Raw genomic sequence first — 25585 nt, forward strand, 5'->3', positions numbered from 1 at the left:
GTCTCGGACATGTCATATCACTTTATTTCATCAGGTGTGACCATTAGTACTGTGGATTTCATCCTCTGTCCTTCTTCAGAAGGAGAGCTCACTGGATGATACAGAGTGTAGTCTAAATCTCCTTTCCCTCCATATGGATTGAAGTGCTGCAGAAATGATGCATGTGAAATATTTCCATAGGTGGATATAAACCTTTATAACAAATCTTTTCAATATTGCTCTTATAAAAAGTCATGCATTTTCATGATTTTATTCACAGTACTTGATGTGACCTTGGTGCAAACTTTTTTTAAAATCAAATTCCTAGTTTTGTGTCATTTACAATATTTCACATGTTGAGAACTTCTCAGTATTTCTCATAAAAACTCTTGAAAACAACCATTAACTTCAGCTTTTTGATGCCTCATAAGTCAGACAGTGGTCTCCTAGCCATTAGAACATCTCTCCAATAGACAGACATTCCAGTTATCTCTCAGGGTGGGGGTGACGTCCAAGCTAATGAAGTGGATTTGCCTTAATTACTTGTCTAGGAAAAGCGTCAGGAGGCCTTAACCGGTGCATACATCTGTTTGGAAGAAAAATGAAAAACCCACATTCCCAGACTGAATGGATATCTTTAGACTTCTATTTTGAATGCCATGTGAAAGTGTAGCTATTGTAGCAAAGTCTTCCCTCTCTGTCCCTCTGATAACAAATGAATCTCCTTTTCTTGCCAATTTCGTTGTGCAAAGCAGGTCAATAGAAAACCATTTATTTTTCCTGTCCTTTGGAAAGTAGTGAATAATTGTAGCTGAATCACCACATCTGTGGGGGTCGAGCTGCCCTGTGCTTTGTCTCCTGTTTCTCCTTTCTCTGTTTATTTGCACAAAAATAACACAGACTACTTACCTGGCTGTTGAAGGGTTTTTTGGTTAGACAAGGGCAAACATGTCTCCGGTAGAGCATCCAACTCGAATCATGACGCAGAGCTTATCTTAGTCTCTTTCTGTATAATAGGCTGTATGATGCACAAAGGTGGTGACATGCATGCAATGAAGTAGGCAGGGGAAGTAGGTGAGTTTTTCAACACTCCTGTGCAGAACACTTGATGCACAATATTTTGTTAAACACTCAATAATACTTCATAGTGGCGTCTAATCATGAAACATCAGTGCTCTGGTTTTAAGTACTAAATAATTATATCACTTATCATGTACGCTTTTGAACTTCCAGAAGCACAACTTACTTTGAAATTAACTTTATTTGACTATGTTAAAAAACTATATCTAAACTTGAGTTACATTTCATTTGAATATCATATATATTGAATATTATATTTCAACTGAATGCACCTTTTTATGCACACTGAAAAAAAACCAGCAACATATCTCCACATTTAGCTCCAAAACATCATAAAAATGTAGACTGAATTTTTAGTCACTTTTTTTATCACATTTAGAGGAATGTTTGTGATCTTCTTTACATTTAATTTTGTTGTGAAAAATACGTTAAGTTAAAATAATTGTTAAATCCAAATGCTAAATATAAATCTTAATGTTAAATCTAAATGTTAAATATAAATATAAATGTTAAATATAAATGTTAAATATAAATCGAAATGTTACATATAACTCGAAATGTTAATTATAAATCTAAATGTTAAATATAAATGGAAATGTTAAGTCGAAATGTTAAATATAAATCTAAATGTTAAATCTTAATCTAAATGTTAAATCTAAATGTTAATTATAAATCAAAATGTTAAATCTAAATCTAAATGTTAAATCTAAATGTTAAATCTAAATGTTAAATCTAAATGTTAATTATAAATCAAAATGTTAAATCTAAATGTTAAATCTAAATGTTAAATCTAAATCTAAATGTTAAATATAAATCTAAATGTTAAATCTAAATCTAAATGTTAAATCTAAATCTAAATGTTAAATCTAAATCTAAATGTTAAATATAAGTGTTAAATATAAATGTTAAATATAAATATAAATGTTAAATCTAAATGTTAAATCTAAATCTTAATGTTAAATCTAAATCAAAATGTTAAATCTAAATCTAAATGTTAAATCTAAATCAAAATGTTAAATATAAATATAAATCAAAATGTTAAATCTAAATGTTAAATATAAATTTAAATGTTAAATATAAATCTAAATGTAAAACTAAATCTAAATGCTTAATATAAATATAAATGTTAATTATAAATGTTAAATATAAATCTAAATGATAAATATCAATGTTAAATATAAATATAAATGTTAAATATAAATATAAATGTGAAATGTTGCTCTGTGATTCTAAATTTTTAGCTGATATGCAAATTCACACTGCTGCCTAGTAGAAACACCAAAATAAAAGCTTCATAGAGCGATACAGACTTGGCAATAGCAACTTAGCTTGTCCGTACCATAGACTGGGTTAGTAATATCTCTGAACACTGTGAAACCCCTTTGTGACCTCCAAAACTGGCTACCCAGCATTTTTGTGGCAGGCAGTCCATGGAGTAACCGACTAAGGTTAGGATATCTGTATCGCTTTATGAAGCTCTTATTTTGGTACTAACGGCGCCCAATACAAATTCACACTGCAGCCTAATGGATATACCAGAATAAAAGCAGATGTGCACAACTTTACAAACTGCGCCCCACACTTTATTGCACTCTACAATGTTAAAATAACCTCAAAAGGATAAATATGCTATCTAGAGTTTTTAGAATTTACAGATTTTATATTAAATCAAAATATACAAATAAATATATCTGGCTATTTAGGATCTGTATTTGCTCAGAACATATATTGTATTCATTTAAAAAAAAAAATCTGTATTTTAATTACATGGTTCTGTTCATGGATCATTTGTTATCAGGGGTGGACTTAACAAAAATGAATAGTGCAATGTATTTCGTACTCACAATGCAGACTAGCACCAAAGCTTACTTATATGTAGCTTGCAGTACATAACTATACATAGATTAATTTCAGGTCATTTTTTTAAGAACCCAACATGACTCCTTAAATGTATTGCAAAGAAGGTCCTCCGAAATAAAAATGTGTTGCCCCACATTTGCTGGATCGCCACAGGAAGTAAAGTATTTGTTCACTGAGCAGTAAATGCATTCCAGGGCAGTGATGCATTTGTCCTCGTGATATATTTCTCGGTGCGTATCTGAGCTGTCCCTGTATCGAATTAGCATAACCTTATTAATGGCTTTGGGGACCAGGTACATTACTGAGCAGGAGGGGGGTCATCAACAACTTTGTGGTTTTACCGCACACCAGTCTATTGTTCATTAGGACAGTGGTGTGCCTCTCTCTGTGGCTCAGCTAATTATGAGGGCAGTGTCGTGCAAAGGAGTGCTCAGCAGGAAAGCATCTGTCACTGTGTCAAATGCATCATATTGCTTTCTGTTCAAAGTGATGAAGAAAGGAAAGGGTACTTTTCTCTGGTTCATCTTATGTTTTCTAACCGAGCCTTAAAGTAATTGTGTTCTTCTTTTCATCTTTTGATGACTAATGAATTATTCTAAATATGAAAACAAAGAATGTCTGAAGCTGTAGAATTACCCAGCTTCCTGTAAAGCATGTGTTCTGAAAGACTTACAGGAACAGACTTTGACAGCTGTTTGATGATTCAGATGCAGCTACATTTTTGTATAGCTTTTTTTGCTGAGTCATTAGCATGTTACCTGTGAACACATTGGACTCTCTTCCACTTTCTTAAAATGTATGAAGCACTGGAGCATGATCCTACTTCTTCCCCCCCTGCACTGTCACATTTGCACCATAGTAGCTTGTTTATTAATCTGTCTTGATTGACATATGCTGATACGGCATCCTCTTGTTCTTAACCTTAAAAAACAACCTTTTTAAATGACTGTAAGCTTTTTGACTGGTGCTGGCGTTGCTTTAATGAAGGAGCTGATTATACAGAATAAGCCTTCTGTGTGTCTGTATTCCACTCTCTGTGTTGTAAATTGGCAATTTAGTGTTGTGGATAACTGTGAAATAAAGGAGGCTTGCTGTTATAAAGAAAGCAGCTCTTTCACTCTGTGTAAAGCAAGGCCTTCATTGATTGATGAATGGCTTAGCAGATGTGTAAACAAATGTATACTGAATGCACAAGGACACTGGTCATCTATCATGTGGTGCACCCAGTGTATCATATAGTGCACATACAGTAGGACCACTGCATGCAATCTGTTGTATTGTATTGTATTGTATTGTATTGTATCTGATCATTTCCAGTCATCTGATGTAAATTGACAACAGATCTGGTGAAAGCGCTTGTTAAAAGAAACAAAGCCTGGCTGCTTAAGTGTGTAGAATTGGATGTGAAGGCTGGAATCACTTATAATAAAACAATCTCAAATGACTGATTGTTAGCGAACCAGATCGTTAATGTTGGGACTCGTGTGCTTCTGTTTCAAATCTTTCATTTGCATCTGCTAAATTGTGGCACAAGACAGAGTGTTGCTTCAAAAGACTGCGACACGTGTTCGAACATGTGTGTCAAACATGTCTGAATGAATGTAAAAAAGAAACTTAAAGGATCGGTCAGTTTTAAGAAGAGAGCCGCTCTGTGTTTACACAGGAGTCAGTGTCTGGTCTGAGTAAACAGTCCTAAGTCTCTGTCGGAGGAGGAGGAGGAAAGCACATTTTGATGGAGACTGTTCTGAAGAAATAATGAGCAGAAGAGGGACTTTTAAAGAGCGGTTCACTTCAGGGCTTTAGAGCTCTTCACTGAAATTAGTCTTCAGTTCATGCGTTAATTTATGGGCTGCTTGTGAAACTATGACTAATCGTTCATCAACAGAGTGTTGAGGCTCAAGGGGTTAAAATAAAACATAAGGCTTCTCTTCTTACTGTGTTAGCTTACCACAAGAAAATAATAAGAATAAGACAGACGCAGACTCTTAAAACCTGTGAACCTGTTTGTCTTTGATGGTGTGTCCAAAGGTAGCCCAACATTCAAAGTGCCTTGCAAAAACAAACTTCAAATAAGGATTATTATTCTTTTACATTTTCTAACATGTTTCTGTCCTTTCCTCCTTTCCTTCAGACGCAGCTTTTCAAAACCACTCACGGCTGCGGACGCCTCCTCTCCCGCTCTCCCACTCCCACTCGCCCAATCATCAGCACCATGCAGCCTCCATTAACTCCCTGAATAGAGGCAACTACACGCCAAGGAGCAACCCAAGTCCCGCACCCACAGACAGCTCTGTGCCCCCCGAGGGTCCGGCTAGTGGTCAAGACTCCGGTAGCGCACAGGACAACTGGCTGCTAAACAGTAACATCCCCCTGGAAACAAGGTACTGTGTAACATGTCTCCCTGACAGTGTATAGAGAGTGTTGGCATTTGTGAGACTGGGCTTGAGCTGGTGCCATTGAACACAGGTTTTCATGCTGTCTGCTCCATATTAAATTACAGCAGTGCTAACAAGAAGCAAAGCAATAAGAAGGATCCTGCTAGGGGCAAAGGCCTATATTTGTAATGAACATAATGTTGTGGCAAACAACAGAAAAGTCCTGCTTTTGGTTCTTTGTTTGATGTCAGCAATCCTAATGTGGAGGCTATTGAGTTAAACAGCAGAGTAATTATAATCACGTTGGATATGAAACTGTTCTCGCAAAATTACATTCAGGCTCCCATGAGCAGACTTCATAGCTCCTCCACTTCAGCCCTGAGTTTTATTTATTTCATATTAATCAGTATTCAGTCCTCCTGCACATTTCTCAATAGGAGGCCCTTGTGTGAAGTAGATCTGTCAAGTGTTATTGTAACAAAGGGAATATCTGTGGTATTTCTTTGCCTGGTCTTACTGCAAGGCAGTAAAAAAAAATCAAGAATAGGAAGGCAAATGATCTCACAACTAGTACTGATAACGTTACACTCGTAGCTTTAGAAAAACAAAATAAGGCCTTCACAGTGCGACCAGGTCACCTGCTGAGTAAACATGAAAGAAAAAGCTTGATGCTTTGATTTTTGAAAAAGTTGTACTAAATAAATTAAAATATTTCTCTTCATTAAAATGATTTAGAATTGGAGTCTTTTTTAAAGCAATCCTCAAAAATATCCCAGACCTACTATTGTGTTTAGTCTAAATGTTACGTTGTAATAAATGAAACCGCTGTTTACAACAGAATAGCTTATAGCTAATTTGGCATGACGAAACAACCAACCATGAGCAGAATTACTGTCTCTTCCTCCAATTTTTGTGCAACGGTTCAGTCAACAGGAAAATGAGCATCAATTTCAGCTGGTAGAAGGACGGTTAGCGGTATAATGAATGATTACACGTCATCCTGCTCCAAAGTTAATCCTGCACAGGTATTCCCTGTGGAGTAGAAAACAGATGGTGAGGAGGCTGGATCTGCAACAGGCAAGAACGATGCTCAAACCATATAAGTAGTCTTTATGATCTATTCCCTTAAAGAGAGCTCGACACCTTATGTTCAAGTAATACAACTCTAAGTATTTATATTACCCACATGGGCTCAGAAATATTAGTCACCTTTCCTATAACAATGGCCTTGTCTCATCATTTTCATGGAATTTAATGACCCTGATCAATTCTACACTGGTATGTCTTATCCTGCTCTGCCACTGGAGACTTGCCAGCAGTTGGTTGCCCCTGTAAAGCCTCACTATTTTCTTTTAGAGTTTCTGCCAAGCATCTCTCTCTTCATTAAAAGTTGTATTCTTCTCCAAAACAAAAGCTTCAGAGACCATGAACTGCCTTCACTGCTGGCCTCAAAGATGCAGGGAACAAAAAACAAGGCTTTTCTCTTGTACCACCGAACATGTTTGGCCTGCCCATCGCATGCAGACGGCTCATTTCTCCATTGCATTTCTGCAGTATTTACTCATGGAACAGAGCTCTTATAGAGGAGAGTGCTTCACGAGAATAATGAGACGTATGACCCTAAGCACTCGTGAAACTGAAATTGTGTATTCTGGAGAGTGAAATGGAAAACCTCTGTATTTAAGGATACCATCTATTCTGACAACTATAACATCTGAGTGACAATTTATATCTAGAAATGGAATCGAAGTGTTTTAAAAGTGTTCTGTCTGAATAAAGTGTTAGAAGCCTTAAGGTTCTTATTTGTAAGTGATGCATTGTTTTCTTCCAACCACAACCTTAAAGGAGCCAGAATACTCTAATGTTTATCAGAGAGGAGCAAGACGCTTGCAGAGAAGGGCAGGGCTCGTACAAAACAAGGTATGGCAGTGCCTAAATGAAGGGAAGAAGAGAGATAGATGTTATTTGTCTCACACTTTTGTAGAAGTAGTTCCATAAAGGCCTTGGTTTTCTTGTCCCACATCTGTTTTGGTATCCATTTGTCAGTTGCTGTTGTTGTTGTTGTTGTTGATGTTGTTGTTGATGTTGCTTGGTGATCACTTACTGTTTTTTTGCATTTCTGTGTTTATTGCACGCACATCTCACACTAGCTCCATATCCATCTTTCCACCTGTGTGTAGAAACTTAGCAAAGCAGACATTCCTAGAGACTTTGCAGGACAACCTCATTGAGATGGACATTCTGGCATCAGCACGCCATGATGCTACGTACAACGACGGGTATGTTGCATGTCTGCTCTCTGGCTCGAACTGCTGTCAGAGTCTGCTTTGCCATGAAAACAATAGTGATGCCTGCGCTGTTTTTACCATCAATATCCTCTGTTTTTTCAAATGCTGTCAATCATCATTGTATGTCTCCTGCAGTGCTAGAATCATTGCTGTATCTGTCCCTTCCCTGTTAAATACAACTAACAGCTTGCATTAAGTCATATTGTTGGCTTGTGTAACCTCTGATTAATGTTTAGCATGACCGCTTTATGAAACACTTGCCCGTGCTGTCTCCTATAGCAGCAATAAGAATAGGATTTGGCTGAGATTTGTCCTGTTATTTATAAATGAAATATGGTCTCAGTGACTTTCCACATCATACATCGTAATGTGACATTCAATCACGTCCATGTCACTGTCGCTCAGGAGCTTCTTGTAAACGTGTCAGTAAAACAGCCTCGACAACAGTGCCTCTGCCACTAGGCTCTGATGGGCTTCTCATACGGCTCTCTGAAAGTGCAGCTCTACACATGTTTCAGGAGATAGCCAACCATGTTTTCCAAGGGCGAATAAATCTGTTCAACTTCAATTCTGCAACCTAATATTTTGTATCTCTCCTCTGGACAGCCTTGACACATAGTTACCAGGAATTACTCTCCACCACGGCAGCATGAATACGTAAACAAGAGCCAGCTGCGGTCACTAGTCCTGTAAATTAGATTTAATATTGATTTACAGATTCAACTGAGCAGACCCACTATGCTCTAGTATTCTGACTAATCTAGCAGAAGCGTGACTATGGTAACCGTATTGGATGTGCTTGGAAACAGAATTAGCAGTGGAAGGGGCTGCACATGGATGGTTACATACAGTATTATGATGACAGGCATCCCTTTAGAAATGAGTGTTGCTGTTAAGGCTAACAAGAAAATGTGTTTTTTCCAGGCACTTCCTGTTCAAACCAGGTGGAACTGCTCCAATGTATTGCACAACATCACCAGGATACCCTTTGACTTCCAGCACAGTGTACTCGCCTCCCCCACGCCCTCTGCCTCGAAACACCTTCTCTCGACCTGCCTTCAGCCTAAAGAAACCCTATAAACACTGCAACTGGAAATGTGCTGCTCTCAGTGCCATCCTCATCTCAGTTACATTGCTGTTCCTGTTGGCCTACTTCATTGGTGAGTCACCTCTAGTGCTTCCACACACCAGGGTGGGTGCCTCTACCTATTCACCCCCAGCACCACCCAGCACCACCCCCCACTTAACTGCAGTCACAGAATGAGTCCATGCTCTATTGTGTTCCCTCTATCACCCCGTTTAATAGTGTTGAATCTGCACTCTGTGTCGTATACGGGCATCGTTATATAGGAGCTCATAGATTGACTCCTTGCCCACACACCTCGTCTGAAATAACATTATCATTCATTGATTGGGATGACTGACTCTGCACTGACGAGCAATCCAGCTTCTCGCTCCTGTGAATAGGTCAGATAGGGAATGAATTAAAAAGACATTGGCCATCACACGAGAGAGGGCTGCAGATTCTGAATATTCATTTCATTTTGTTTAAAATTCCTGACCAGTGTCCTCCAGATCCAGCTGGATGAGGACCACCAGCTTTAATATCTGAGTTATGCTATGAAATCTCTCCTGCTCTTGTTGCCTTTTTGTGATTCCCTGCGGGGATAAAATTCATATCTAATAATACAGTCTCTTATCTAAGTGTGTGATCTTTATACAAGACTGTTTACACAATTCACTGGTAAACGATCAGAAGGTGCAGTCGACAATGACACAAAATAAAAATACACTAGAAAGAGAAGTTAAAAGTATATGAAAGTGGACTCTTTCAGCAGTTGCTGTGATGTTTTTCCATATTTCCAAGCGATCACACACTAATCTGTACTCCCTGCTCTGTTCCTACTTGGATATGTTGATTGTCTTTCTTGTCTTCTCAGCCATGCTGGGTAGAGCTACTCATGCTTGCCCATCTTCTGTTTATTCTCAGGAAGCTGTTCCTCTGCCAGTAATGTCAAATTCAACTCTATGAGTAGCTGAGATTTTGGCTAGAGGTTCATTAACTATGATGTGGAAACAAGCATCCGTTTCATTCCAAAACAGACGTTTATTATAATGGAATAATTATTTTAATAGTTTCGCTATAAAGAGGGATTCAACAGAGTTTAGAGATTGGTTGCAATCAACGGTAATAGCTTCAGTTACAGTGACAGAGTGGTTGGGTTTTTAAGGAATGGAAAACAGCTAGGATTGTGGGAAGGTCACACCACATGTTGTCAGAGTGAACTTTCCTGAATTTGTAAAGGGAAAAGAAGACGGCGAGTGTGAGGACAGAAATTAAACTTGTCTTTAAGGGATTGTTGTGTGACAGTGTTGGGGACATAGGCCTCATGTATTGCAGTAAAGAGAGAGAAAATGCAATGCAAAACAGGTATGTGAGGCCTGGATTAGAATATTGTAACACTAGTATTGTTGTCTTGATGGTCTAAAGCCTCAAGAATGCAGTCACCCTCATAAAAGATCCAGATGTACCTCCTTTCAAATAATGACAGTTCTGCCTCGCCAGTGGTTTCAAATGCAATGCTACACCCTTCTTTGTGTTGCACCTTGTTACTTTTACCATATCAAATAAATCTGAATACCTGTTTAACATATAAATGGTAACATTGTTGAATTCAGTCTTGCACAGATACAGAAATGGTTTTTGGAACAGAAGGCTGGTGAGATCGTTGCAGTTCATATGCATAAAGTCAATGAAGGAGCCAGATCCTTCTTCATGGCCCTCATCAGTGAGATAAATGAATTCTTCATTGAGGGACATTTGTTATAGATATGCATTATGCTGTAACAATCACAAAAGCAATCGTTTCTGCTTTTCCTTGAAGCCAAATGAACTGAAATCTGATTAGTCATTTTGTGTCATCAGAGCCATTTAAACTGTTTCATTTAAAATTCAGAACAGGGCTGGATTAAAAATGATTCAGCTGGATGCTATTCGTGAATTTATCTGGGTACCCGGAAACTTCAAATTGATGACAGTGGGTGTGATCGAGTTCTGGTTTGGCTTGGTTTTGGGGATCAGCAGTTTGGTTTGGCGGTAGAAGTAGCGATACAGTTTATGTCTACAGTTCACCGCTTGTGACTTAGCCAAAAGCCACAGAGCCCCATCAGCCTGATAGTGCTTAATCAGACTGTGTAATTATACCCTGCAAAACTCACACAATCTCCCGATCCACCACAAGTAAACATGTTGGAGACCAAACCTCACCCGAAGATCCGAATTTCCAATCAAGAACGAGGGCCATGTTTAATTAAAGGCTGATGAGAAAATACATTTAATTTCAAGTGCAATTAATTATTGAGGTCTGTAATTGGGAACTCTGGTGAGATGTCTAATGAACCCAATTATGCTTCACGACAGATGTTTTGACTTAAAACATGGTTTCATTTTTTTTCACGGCTTTGTAAATTGGCACATTTTAAAGTGCTAAAAGGTTGGGGGGTGTAAGATGGCACTATTTTTCTCTGTGGTCGCTCGCTCATTAGCACATTTGTTATGTGCTCCTCGTTTTAAGGTCATCAGAATCCTCCTGTGTTCACTTCCATTCACCCTGGGTATCCAGCCAAGGACAAGAGGCTAGGCCCAAGAAAATTGTTCACTGCATGATCATCCAATCTACAACACAGATTTTTACCTGTTTGTCCATCTTTTTATACTTTACTGAAATTACAGCCTTGTGTGATTTGGCTTTTTATCATGCCAGTGTGATATTTGTAGTGCCCAGATATGGTGACATATTGAAATGAAAGAAGGTTAAAAAACAACAAGCTCCCTATCAGCTTTACTGCTTTTTATGAAATTGTTAATTATCATGTGGCACCATAAAGTATTGCATTATATAGAATGTAAAGATTGAATCTACCTTTGTGAAGCTGGCGCATATCATTTAACCCTCCTGTTATGTTGCGGGTCAAACTGACCCTTTTAAAAGTCTATTTTAGGCAATATATGCCTTCCAAACCAGCTAAATGCAGCATAAAAATATGGGCAGCATGTGACAGAAGATGTGTCATGTTAATTTATCAACATCACTTCATGAAAAATACAAATTTAAAATAAAATAAAGAAAATCTGTGTCATGTAAAACTATTGTTTTTATATTTAGGGCTTTCCAATGTACATTAAAAAAAGTTTTAACATGAACTTTAATGAAAAACGAGTGAGTTATCCTCATTGAACCATGTTCTGTGAGAATTAAAGAACACCAATGGACCAAATCTTTGTTAGAAATAGAGTTAAAACTTTGATTTAAAAAAAAATGTGTATTGGGATTTTTTGTGTTTCTGACACTTTTGGATAATTGAATATGCCCCGGGTCAAATTGACCCAGTAACATTATTGCTGTTCCAGAGAAACAAACATAACAGGAGGGTTAACGAATGAGAAGGATGGTAGTAACACAGAGATACCAAGCATGCAACATCTCACTACTTGCTTTATATTTTTGCCATAATTAGGCCTTAGGTATTACACTTTCAATTTTGTTTTCCATGCATGTATTTGTTTTACTTAAGCAACAGGTTTGTTCATTTACTCAGGGAAGTACACAGATCATAAGAAGCCAAAGTCACAGTGACAAAAGGCTAAGTTTTTGAAGTATGTGAGTTTCCTCGATTCTTCATTGATTCTTTCTATATCTGTAAAAAGGATGGGGTCGAAACACAGTCTAGATTTCATGTTAGATACTTTGCAGCAGTGACATTTAAACCACACTGAACAAATTGTAGAGGTGCATGGGGGGAGGTGTGTCCAGAGAGTGGCCAGCCGCGGCATTGGAGGAAAGATTGGTGGCAAGACGTGTGGCTTTGCTATCTATTTGGTTCAGCTCTTTACCTTTATGTTTTAAACTGTGTGAAAACAGTCTTCACTGTTGATGTTTTTTTACACAACAGGCTGCCAATGACAGAGAACTCCAAGTGCAGTGTGCTGAGAAATGAGCAGCCATGTTTAACACCTATACAAGTCTTTATGTGCATTGATTAATTAACCATATGGTTAAAATGTTTTCAGTCCAAGGCATATATGAGACTGTATTATGTGCTGTCTTTTTCAAACACACCATATTTTGCATTTGATACTGACAGCATTTGATGACTTTGACAAGCAGAATGAGGAAAGGGCTTCCACTCATCATAGTTTCCCTGCACTAGTTGGACAGGGCTCCTTAGATCAGAGGATAAGATGCTCAAGAATGCTGGCAGATGACCCACAGCAATAAGCTCTGACTGCCTTAGATTGGCTGAGAAGGCTTCACTACAGTACAGTACTACAGTACCTCTATTTCCTAATTGGCACATGGTGTGACCCAACTTCCTGCCAGGAGATAAGCGAAAGGAGGGCACAACATGTGCTCAGGAAAAAAGGGGCGATGCTACAAAGTGCAGTACTCTTGACAGGTCAGTGGCATTGCTGGAGCACCGACACAGCTTGTCTCTGCCTGTAGCCATCTCATTAGAAGTACCTTGTTATTCCTACAACCTGTCTTCATTTTGCAACCAATTGCAGCAGCCTTGAGAGTGCCATTGTACTGCAGAATTTGAAAAGTTTGAAGAGTGGGCAAAACAAAATCAGGAGTTTTTACTGGCTTAACTCCAATGCTTTGCATATTATAGATACCAAGAAGTGGTTCAAGTACATCTTAAAGGATGAGAACTTCCTTGACCATATTCCATTAGAGACCTCAGGGGCGGATAGGATGTAGAACAGAGCCCACAAAGACATGATTACTGGGACACTTGGAATGACACCCTGCTTAGTGACCTTGCGGTTGTTCTGCCAGCGACAGACACACACTTTTTTATTTTTTTTTCGCAAGTCCATGTTGCTACAAATCACAAGGAATGTCTTTCTGGAGCTTACAAAATGACAAATAAAGCCATCTGTCTCTTCACTGTTGTCCTCCAATGACACAGTCTTTCTACACTGGACGGACACAGAACAGATGCTGGTACTGCATTTGAACTTTCGTCATCTTGGAGGAGAATGTTTGCATTGTATTCTTCTCTGATAACCACACCATCACTACCTCTTATTCACACATTCATCTTGATATCAGTGAGCTTATGCACAGTGTAAATTGAGAGCATTATGAAAATAGCCTGTGCTATTTGAAAATGGAGTGATAATGGAGTTTTTCTTTAAAACAGGACTTAATCTTGGATAACACATTAGACAGATCTAAATGAAGAAAGCAAGCTTGGTGGTATGCGTTGGTCTTTTTTATGCTGGTGATTACTTATTTCTCATTTAGGATGGAGTTTACACTCTGCTAACATTTTGTGTGTTGCACCAGCTGAGATAGTTCCAACATGAGCCTAAGTTGCAACTTAATTCTTACACTTGGCCCCTCGTAGGTGTAAAGTCCTCCGTACAGAATAGCGGCTGCCATGGCGAATCGTTTTGAAAAGTGGGATGATGAGGAGATACAGAGAGTTTTCCCAGCTATATGACGTCTGCAACGCAGAGAGATTAAATCCTTTGGAAAAATATGGTGACCAAGATTTGTGCTCCTGAGTATTAACATATGTTGTAGTTGATCATTTTACCACTCAAAGTCACTTTTATTATACACACCATAGATTGAGGCTTTAGGCTATACTTATCACTTTACTTTAGTTTGTTTCAGCTGTTGGTCAGTTCTGAGACGATTAGGCATGAAAGATAACAATGCATCAAAATTGGTGCTTTCCTCTGATTGGCTGCTGGAAGTGTATACGTCATATCTGCGACACTGTTTTGGTTAGTTTGGACGTTACAGTCTACTTGTTAAGATGAATCTTACATCTCTGTGGTGAAACCAAACAATGACACAACTTAAGTTACAAACTAACTAGTTTCAACGTTTGGTTTAGTGTGGACTTTACAGCCTAACTTAGGACACAACGGAAAGGATCCCAGTTACAGTCCCAGTGATGATTGTGCCCTTTATATATTGTCTCATCTTGTGGCATGGTCATTGGTTGACAAAATGTCAAGATAGAAACATCACAAGAATGCATTTCAATCAATCAATCAATCAATCAATCAATCAATCAATCAATCTTTATTTGTATAGCGCCAAATCACAACAAACGTTATCTCAAGACGCTTTTACAAACATAGGAGGTCTAGACCACTCTATGTCAAATTGTGAACAGAGACCCAACTTCAAGACAGGGTAAGACTCAGTCTGACCCCACCTTAATCCATCATGAGCATTGCACATTGCAGTATTTAGCTAGTTACAGTGGTGAGGAAAAACTTCCTTTTAACAGGCAGAAACCTCAGGCAGAACCAGACTCATGTTAGACAGCCATCATGCTTTGACCGAGTTGGGTCTGGAAAGACAGATAGAGGGGAGTAAGAGAGAGAGGTGATAGTGATGAGACGAGTAGTAGAAGCTGTTGCCGCTGGGGTCCAGAACGTCCGTATCAGCTGGAGTCCAGAACGTCTGCAGCAGGAGGAATCTACGAGACAGTAGAGCTCAGGGACTCCAGAAAGGTCTATGGTTAGTAACTTTAATGGGGCAGGCAGAGTTAAAGTAAGTGATGAAGGGGTTGGGGGGGAAGGGAGTGAACTAGGATCCCAGTGTGTCAGTGTGCCAGTTCCCCCGGCAGTCTAGGCCTATAGCAGCATAACAAAAGAAGGTCCAAGCCTGAGCCAGCTCTAACAATAAGCCTTATCAAAAAGGAAAGTTTTAAGCCTACTCTTAAAAGTGGAGAGGGTGTCTGCCTCCCGGACCCTGACTGGTAGATGATTCCAAAGGAGAGGGGCCTGATAACTGAAGGGTCTACCTCCCATACTACTTTTAGAGATTTTAGGTACAACTAGCAAGCCTGCATGTTGGGAGCGTAGAGTTCTAGAGGGGTAATAGGGCACTATGAGCTCTTTAAGATACGAGGGTGCCTGATTTTTAAGGGCTTTGTAGGTTAAAAGAAGGATTTTAAATTATATACTACATTTTATTGGGAGCCAGTGAAGAGAAGCTAACACTGGAGAGATGTGCTCTTTCTTCCTAGTTCTAGTCAGTACTCAAGCTTTCCCTTTTTATGTTCACTTGTTGCCTGTTAATGCAAAAAGAGATTACAAGAATATGTTGTAACCAAAGAAAGTTAGACATAGAAAGTTAGAAGCTGGAAGTGTGAGTAAGCTCTAAATTGATGTATAAAACCTTCTCGTATCATGCGTTGTGATAATTTATGCATGTTTTGAGGTGGTGTTAAAAAAAAGTCCCCCACTAACAAAGTACTTTTTCTCTTTCTCTCCAAGTAATGACAGTTATTTTCTCTGTTGTCTGAACTGTCACTGGAAGGCTTATTGGTGACATGACGTAGTTTGCGCTCTTAAAAGGATCAAAAATGAAAACGCATTTGAAGAAAAACAACATTGACAGGACAGGCGAGGTCTAACTCCCAGCTTCAGTCTTAACTGTCAGATAATTCCACTCCTTATAATTGAATTGTGTGCTTATTTACTTGAAGAGCTTAAGAGAACCAGCAAACCAATAAAATAGCTATATTGAGTTTCTGGGCCTTTTCTGCTGACTGTTGACATCTAAGGTGGCTTTTGCCTCGCTAAGCTGGTCTTGTCCATTCTCTTATTGGTGATCTGTCATCGTCAGCCCCTCCTCCTCCTCCGTCCTGCACTCTGCAGCCATTGTTCCAAAGGACATTTCTTTTGTCGACCTTGTAAAATATCAGCATGCTTAATCCACTGTGTTCCCATTGAAACACTACAGATGTCTCGCTGCTGATGTGTTTGTCCTTTTGTCTCCTAGTTTAGCAGTGTTGGGGAGAGGGAATAGGGTTGGGAAATGTTAGGGCTGTGGGGATGATCCATGCCGATGTTTGTGCGGTGAGGCAGATGTTGTCCCATGAGGTCACGATGGCATTCATCTTCTGATCTTACTGCTCAGCACTTTTGACAAAATGCCATTAACCATTAAACCAAAACATATTGTTCTTTATATAGTGGAGTGCACTTCCTGTTCCTCCTATCTCACGGCTGTCACTTTTGGATAATTACCTCTCTACAAAGAAGTCCCTCGAGAGTTTTGGAGGTTACTTTGTGCGAAATAGTGTGCAGTTTTTCTAAGGGAAAATATACTTTAGAATATCTTTGTGTGATTAATTCCAAGCTTGCTTTGTTTATTTTTTTTTCAGCCATGCACCTTTTTGGATTAAACTGGCACCTACAACCAATGCAGAGACAGATGTACCAGCTGTCAGAGGACAACACAAGTGGCCTACCTTTTCCAACTGACCTGAGCTTGCCTCCACTTGGCAACACAGGCTTGGAGATACCTGACCGCAAGGGAAAAGATGATAGTAAGTGCAATTTTTATAAGGGTCATTTATATCTATTAAAGGTGACATATCATGCAAAATCGACTTTCTGATGGTTCTCTGCCTGAAATATGTGTCCCTGGCATGTCTACAAACCCCCCCTCAGTGTTTTTCATACGTCACAACGCCATCCGGTCTGTAACAGGAAGTCAGAGCTCGGAGCTTGTTCAGCCCATAGACTGTATAAAATACAACTCAACTCCTCCTCCGTTTTTCATTCCCTGCACACATGTGTGCTAACAAGGAGCTTAGGAGGGAGGCATGCTAGTTGTAGGCTGTCTTAATAAACACAAAGGTCGGTTTTACTCCCCACGTCTGCAAATTTGAAAATCTAGTGGATGATTTTTAATTTTCATGGAAAAGTGCTAGCGCTAGTTAGCATAGCCACATAGCTACATGTTCGTAGCTGTGTACCAAGACACACGTCGACATACTGACAAATAAAACAACAAGAAACACTAAATCTGTGACCAATGGTTCAGAAAGGTCCTGCTGCAGGCGCCTCTCCGTCAGGATCAGATTCTGGATCAGATTCAGAGGGTTGAAGTAACGCGGGTCTGTGAACAGCCGTGCATATGCAGCCAACATGTAAACATTAGATCAACGTGCTGGACAGCCGAGGCCACACCCACTTCCTGAGGGGGCGTGGTCAGAGAGCTAATTCTCATTTAAAGGCACAGACACAGAAAACAGCCTGTTCTGAGCAGGGCTGAAAAAGAGGGGTTTACAGGCAGACCAAAATCTAATTTCAAAGTGTTTTTTTGAGCAATAAACTTCAAAGACATGTTTTGGGGACCTCTTAGACCAATATATTTTGATGAAAAAGAGCATAATATGTCACCTTTAAATATGAAAATGCAGATTTTATTTAGGAGGTTTTGTATCCATCTTGTTTTACTACACACTGCTGCGGCCACATCAATGAAAAAAAAAGAAAAGTTTTTCAAATCTTAAAGTTTATGGATGACATTTTGGAGCTCAAGCAACTTTGTTATTATTGTGTCATCCAGTTTCACATTGTGTTCACCGGTCTCCATGGTATGCAAAGAGATCTGAATGTAATCCTATGAAAGTTGTTGTAAGTGGGAAAGTGTTATTTGTTCCTGGAGGGAGAGAATGGGACAGCTTAAGGGACGGAGTATCCAGGGGCTGGAGGGGGATTAGCCACTCTGTCCTCTTCAGAGCGGATGTGATCCTTTCATCTCCAAGTCTGGGCTGCCTTTCCTGGCAGCCGCAGAAAGCATGTGCTCACCCCACGGTACCAACTGCTCGTCTCGAGGAAAAAAGTTTGCTTTCTTCCGTTCTTGAACAAATAGGCCCAGATTTAACCATGTGATTTGCTGGTGGCGGGCTACAATAGGTGGAAGATGAGGTTATTACCATATAGATGAATCCGGGAGTTGTCTGTTTCATTTACCAGACAGCCCCATGTGCTTAGCTAACAACAAGCATGACATCAGCTAAGCGTACACCTAGCCGTTGTTGATAGGAAATCAATAGCCATAGCTGTCTAAATAAGTCTGATTCTGCAGTGCTGTCACCACGAACAATGATGAGCTATCTACTGTTTTATCAAGGGTGATGCAGATGTGTACTGTGTTGAAATTCAGCATAGCTCTGTCTCCTTGAGTCTCTTCTTCCATCAAAGCATTATGTTGTAGTTTAATATCCCGAACAACAACCATTTATTTAACCATGAGGCCCATTATCACAGGTCTCGGCTTATGATTTATTTAAACAGCCTGATGGGTGCACCGTTAATGTGCTGCATGAATACAAACACACCCCAACATGTCGAATATGAGGCTGTGTTTTGTAGCATTATGCGAGACCTAGATCTGGGAGACGGGGAATCTGTCCTTTCTAATAAAACCCGTCTCCACTGATGGACTTCTGAGAAGACTGCCATCTGCCGTGCCACGTGTAACCGAAAGCCGTGTCTGCCACCAAGTCCTGGGGGTGGTTTGCGTGGACGTCTGTTTTAGTAGACATCACTGCTGAAATTAGCTCGTCTACATGGGCAAACAGATGTTGCCATGTCCACAGAGTCCAATATAAGGTGTATTATGGAACATATGGACAATTTCTGGCATTTAATTTGCTCGTAGATGAACAGGTTCTTGCATAAGAGATCCTCTCTTCTGTAATTACAATTTTCCCTTTTATTGATTTTACTTTAATTGTATTTCATCACAGTACGGTAGCAGTTATATCTTCTCTTATTTTTCTATTATTTCCACTCCATATGTTCAACTTTTTAAATTTCATCTCTGTGATGAAAGAGATATATGAAATTTGAGGAAGAACAGAATAAGCATAGGATGTCAGTGCTTTGAAATAATGAACACCACCAGCTAATAAAAAGTATTGCATCATTCACTTTCAAATAGGTTTCTTTATTCAAATGTTCAGAGCATTAACACAAACAACTTAGAGAAATGAATTCATTTTTTGGAGGATGATACTAAAGCACCATCAGATTTTTCTTATTTTGTATTCTGCCTTCAACTGAAATTGGGAGTGGAATCGTTGGCAGGGGTCATCCATAACATTTTTTTTCTGTAGCTGACAGGGATGTGATTGAATATCTGTGATATGGTCAGACTATCAGGCCTCAGCAGAGTGACTCCCCCTGCCCTCCACCCTCCACATTCTGGATTAATGATGGGATCTCTTTGACCGATTCACTTTGTGTGCAATGCAGGCAAATTGGACAGCTTGTTCCCAGATGACAGCTATATAGATATGGGAGAGATTGACGTGGGGCGCAAGGTCGCGCAGCAGATTCCTCCTGGTATCTTCTGGAGGTCCCAGGTCTTCATTGATCATCCCATGTACCTGAAGTTCAACGTGTCCCTGAGCAAAGATGCCTTAGTGGGAGTCTATGGAAGGAGAGGCCTACCTCCATCACACACTCAGGTAGGAAATATTTGAACATCATATCCTTTTGTTTTGATGAGTTCATCTGCTGTGCTGCTGCTCTGCTTATTATGCACACAAATAGTGAGTTTTGGAGACATGCATGAATTGTCAATGTGAGGCTCCGTGAAACGGTTTACAGCCATGTCTGCAAAATATAAAGATTCGGCTTTTCCTCCATTCTTTCTCGATCACAGCATATAAATTGGAATATTGTTTGAAAAAAATCTATGTAACCATGTAGGAGCGTGTTGGGAATACAAACCAATTCATAAATCTCTCTATTGTATTATGAATCACTTTCGTTGTTGCAGAGAGGATTTACAGCAAATTTCTTTCAGGTTCAATATCATCAATGAATCACACAAAGATACAGAGGCCAAGACAGGGAGATTTTTCTTAACACTAATTTCCCATCTATGTGCAGCACAGAATCAGATTTACCATGTTATGAATCATACCTGACTGTAGATCTCAGACTTAAAATTTCTTCTTTAACGCAACTCCTGTTCAGTTATCTGTACGTAGCATGATTTTTTTGTGTGCATTACTGTCCACTGTGATTTATTTTTTCACTCAAAATATCATGTAGTGATGTTGATGGGTCTCATTCCTCTATTTGTACTTCAGAGGAAATAATCTAGAGTGGAGTTTTCCTGCTGTGACTGATTACTCCTAGAGTGGCAGATGAGTCAAGATTCCCTTCCTTATGTAGATGAAAAGGAAATACCGTCTCATTGGTATTCATTGAGTCTCTCCTGATATGAAGCAAATCGTTGCAGATGTTATTTGGTAAACACTGGCATTAAAAAAATTTCCCCGGCTTCCCTTTTTCACTTTAATAGTTTTAAACAAGGCTTTCATATAAGATATGTGATGGACTATGAAATTATCACAGACCTTCCAGCCAAGATGTGCCAAGACTTACTCAAGCTCCTCTGGAATGATGAGTTATTCATGCAGACCAAATGATGCTCGGCTATAAAGAGAGCTGAAAGCACTCACGTCTCATGTGTCACTCTAATGGCGTGTCTGCGGTCCATCTATCAGTCTTTCTCACTTTCTGTGTGTCTGTCTGCAGTTTGACTTTGTGGAGCTTTTGGATGGGCGGCGGCTCCTCACCCAGGATATCCATGGTCTGGAGGGTCCTGTGGCTATGCAGCGAAGCCTGGTACCCATCACCACACATGACACAGGTTTTATCCAGTACATGGACTCAGGCATCTGGCACCTTGCCATCTACAACGACGGAAAAGAAACTGAAACTGTCTCCTTCCTTACCACAGCCATAGGTGAGTGCCCTGGGCATGACCTGCTGCTGAAAGCCGTAATAGCAATCCACATAATCCCTATGATACCAACTAGTCACAATTCAGAGCAAACAGCCCAGACTGGAGTATGAGTCAGAGACGGATTTTGGAACATTTCAATAGCTAAGAAAAGTGCAGGTTAATCAAGGTGAAGTTCAATATGACAAAAATCAGGACATCAGTGCTATCCTGCCATGCTCCTGAGTAGGGCATTGAGAGATCATAATATCCTCATTAGCCTGAGTGTCTTCTGAGCGAATCAGGGGTCCAGCTTCTGGGAACCATTTGCATACAATTCAAAGTGTGATTGTACCCTCCTGCTAGTGCCATTTTTGATCATGATTTGCTCCAATTTCCATCTACTTTCCATATATCAAAGTGGGGAAGATATTTCTCTCCTCTGACGAACTCTGCACGGCACACAGCTGTGTGTCAGACAGACGTCCTTCTTTATGGAGGTGATTTCGTTTTGTACGCCTCTCTTTGTTCTCCCTAAAGCACCTTTGATTAGCCTGCTGTATCAAGCAAGGTGTGAGAGGGCCCGAGGTGTCGACTTTCACAGGGATGGCAGCTGGGAGCTGTTCTCACATGCTCTTTAATTAAAAGCTCCTGGGCCAGAGTCCATCTGCGACAGGGGCTGTGCCAGGCAGCAGATCGATGAGAAGCTGTCCTCAACACCAATGTAACACCAAGTGAAGACAGGCAAGAGATGCCCCCTTAGTGTGCCAGAAACAACTGTAATTCAATACTCAATATATGATATGACACATAGAGAGAGAGAGTCAGGGCAGCGTGTTTACTTTTCTTATTGTTGACCGGGTGTGCATGAAGGCCTCCTGTGGTTTGCATCAGTGAAAACACAACTGGATAAGGTATTCTGTGCAGCAGATAGGAGTGGGGGTAGGATGGGGTGGGGCAGAGTTAGTCAGAGCTAGAATTCTGCCTCTATTCATTTGTATCAGAGCTGATCTGCCCACAGGAGCTCAGAGGGAGGCATAGGGGCCCTTTCTAAAATGGGTCACCGGTTAAGTGCCCTTCAGCAGAAATTGAATCTCACCAACTGCCTGAATTGTATTGAGCCGTAGAGGGATAGAGTTGACCTTCAAATAGAGCAGCCCTGGCATAGAAATATATGTGAACAATATACAGAACAGGCGTACTGAAAGACACAAGTAGAATTGTTTATAGGACTCAAAGAGCAAAATTATTTCCCTGAATTTGACCGCATGGATAGGAAAAAAAAAAAAGATCTTGACGTCAGTGAAGCCCTGAATGCTCTTCACGAGTGAAATGAAGGGTTTGTTTGTTGCACAAGGCCCTGCCATGATACATCTGGGGGTTTGGAACGTCCCTGTCTTTAATCTGGGCTGCTCCTCATTACTTGGCTGTGGCTCCATGGCAATGTGAAATGTGTCCTACTGAATGTTTTGTACCACAGCCCTCTGGAGCATGAAGCCATTTGTCCCTGCCGCCTGGTGCCAGACATGTTTCAACCTAGACACAGCTTCCTATACAGGGGAGCAAAGCAAAAGGGAAGCAGAGAGACCTTGCACCAATGTCTTACTCTTTATCCTGTCTCACTCTATAGCAGAAGCTCTCTCTCTGTACACAAACGCCCATCATTCAAAGGTGCTGAGCATCTTGGTTGAGAGCATGGCAAGGCACTGATTAAACCTGCCTACTGCATGTTACTCTGTCCTCACGAGAGGAGAGACTCACACAATAGTTAGCTCCCCTGATATGAAGGGTAATGAATTTCAATGAAGCTCTGCTTGAATCCATGATTTATGCGTTGGCCTATGTCGAGTGTGTGGCTAAGAGATATTCATGGCCTCCCCTGCCTGCTCTCACAGGAAACACAGGCAATAGACACGGGGACTGCGTGGTCTGCTTAACTGCGTCAGCACTGAGAATTGGAGCACTGCGGTTCTCCATTATTCAATTAAAAATGTTCAACTTGATGTTTGTTGTTTACCTAAGAAATACCCATAATAGTAAAAGACAAGATTACTTTGATTAGAGGAACATTAATGTTGTATTCTTGGCTGATAAATGAGCTTGAAGGTGGTCAAGTTGCTTTGGCACATGCTGTAAAGCAGGTTCAGCACCACAAACTTTGATGACCTGTGTTACATATCGTTCTCGTCCTCCTTTCCCCCGTTTTCTGTCTCCCTCTCCACCCGAAAACCAGGAAAAATATCCCTCAAAAGGTCGGTTAATTGCAGCATAAGATGTATCTTTCAGCGCTTCGCTTGGTTAACAATAATTTACACCACTACTTACATTTCTCCGTCCCAGTGTACATGAGCTGTGATATTTAAGCCAGGAATCTCTCCCTCATAATTGTACTTCTGGGAGGAATTTCTAATGGCCACACACCACACCCACACACAACACTGGTTTCAGTAGCTATGAGCAAAAAAAATAATACAAAAAATAAAAAAAAGCCAGGCCTCCTCTTCAGATCCATGTTGTTGTTGGAAGCCATCAAGTCTCCACCAAAATGCTGATTTGCCTCCACTTCCCCCAGAGGACAGTCTCCCTGCATCCCCTCAAAAAACTCAACGTGGCAAAGGCAAGCCTGCAGCGCTGAAAACATCAGCAGCATTTCTCTGCTCACTGCCTATCCCTCTCTTTTTTCACTGTATCTCTGGTCTGTCTCTTTCTCCCCCTCTCTCTCTCTGTCTCTTTTTTTTTCTCTGTCTTGCGTTGCATCCTCGGTGATGATTGACTCTCCAGAGTAAAGGGAAGCTGAATCCATGGCTCACATTTCTATCCTTTTGTAGAGCACAAGAGATTCTTTGTTCAGTAAGTTTTGCCTCAGAGCTTCGGCTGCCTGAAGGCAATGAACAAGATTGAATATTTTCAGCACCATTTCAGGCTTAATTCAGTGAGCACCATGTTTCAGAATTCTGCTACTGTTGAGCACCTCAGAGTTCAGTGGTCAGCCTTATTTCTAATAGAAGCAATTGAAGGAACATGGTAGCAGAAATAATTATTTTAACAATGTATTTGATTTCAGTTGAGGGATCAGTAGAGGGAATAATTGGGAGTGTGTTTTGCTGATTATTTACATTACACAAACATGATTGCAGTTTGTGAGGAAACAGGAAAATAGAGTAATAAAGCCACCCAGTGTCATTAAGTGATAATGTTTAGAAACCATCCAGAAGCTCAAAGGTAAAGAGGGAACTAAAGCCAATTTCATAGCATTAAAAAACATTGGAATTGCTTATTGGCAGTTACACAAAGTGACATTACGAGCTCCATTTTTTCAACAATGCTGAGTTATCTCAACAGGAGGACAGAAAAATGAAGCTCTGTGATCAAATCTGGCATTATTATATTTGAGCATAAAAGAAGATTCCAAGAGTATATCACCATTTTTGTTGTTATATTCTGTTTGTTCACCTTTTCACACAACCTGCTCACCAGTCCTGTTTAAAGATGCTGTTGATATTGTAATCAAAGGAAGCATTAAAACACAGTTGCAACCAGCTGCCTACAAAATGACAATAAACACTATAAATCACTGTGTTAACAAACCTTTCTGGAGTGCAGGTAATTCCGCTTGTAGCGTTGTGATGACTTGACAAAACAGTAACACAAAGCAATCTGCCAGGCCCCCGTCATTGCTTCGGCAAACACATAAAGCAGACTGAAAATGAGACCATAGAAGAAAATATGATACAGTAACGTTTCCCATAGCGGTGGGGAAGTGCAGGTTCCAGTGCTGCTGATGCTTTCAAATCGTCTGGTAGCAGTGTGCCATAAAAATGATGAATTAGGTTTGTTAAATGATGCATGTCTCATATCAAATCCGGCACATCCACAACTTCCAAGAATTTGCTTTGTGACTCTTGGTAGAAGCCCAGATGATCAGAACATGTTTACTCTTTTAGTAAATTCTCCCATTTGGATGGAACATTAGTAACACTCAAATATGTTTTTCTGTGAAATAGAAATGTTGACAGGACTGTAGCCCGTGCTTATCACTGTCATTAGCAGAGGGATAATAATCAACCCGGAGAAAATGAGTGGGAGGAAAATTGTTTTTCAAAACCACATCACTGAGAAAAGCTCCTGATTTGCTCTCTTGCAGAATCTATTGATGACTGTCCCAGTAACTGCTTTGGGAACGGTGACTGTGTCTCTGGAACATGCCACTGCTTTTTAGGATTCAAAGGACCTGACTGTGGGCGAGGTGAGTCACACCCTCAGTCATAATGTCTCTATTGATCTCCATCAATTGTATGCATAATGTTTTAGAGCGCTGGCCAAATTATCTGCGCTGCGTGACAGAACAAAGCAACTGTAATTGTGAACGTTTACTTTTCATTGTACTGAAGATCTTACTTATTTAATTTGGCAGTAATCTCGAGATGATTCA

At 40.0% G+C, this 25585-nt stretch overlaps 1 protein-coding gene across 2 annotated transcripts in view; it reads left to right on the plus strand.

Moving 5' to 3' along the window:
- Nucleotides 1-25585, plus strand: part of tenm4 (teneurin transmembrane protein 4) — a 164342-nt gene that overhangs the window by 66146 nt on the left and 72611 nt on the right. Inside the window, exons 5-12 of one of the 2 annotated variants that reach the window (XM_034701399.1) lie at nt 5051-5300; nt 7140-7214; nt 7475-7573; nt 8507-8742; nt 16784-16948; nt 19671-19885; nt 20967-21177; nt 25298-25399. In XM_034701399.1, the coding sequence (XP_034557290.1) occupies nt 5051-5300; nt 7140-7214; nt 7475-7573; nt 8507-8742; nt 16784-16948; nt 19671-19885; nt 20967-21177; nt 25298-25399 (1353 nt within the window). The remainder of the gene's footprint in view (nt 1-5050; nt 5301-7139; nt 7215-7474; nt 7574-8506; nt 8743-16783; nt 16949-19670; nt 19886-20966; nt 21178-25297; nt 25400-25585) is intronic. The other variant, XM_034701400.1, reaches the window with a different exon arrangement.

The sequence above is a fragment of the Notolabrus celidotus genome, chromosome 14, assembly GCF_009762535.1.
Source record: "Notolabrus celidotus isolate fNotCel1 chromosome 14, fNotCel1.pri, whole genome shotgun sequence".
Classification (NCBI taxonomy): Eukaryota; Metazoa; Chordata; class Actinopteri; order Labriformes; family Labridae; genus Notolabrus; species Notolabrus celidotus.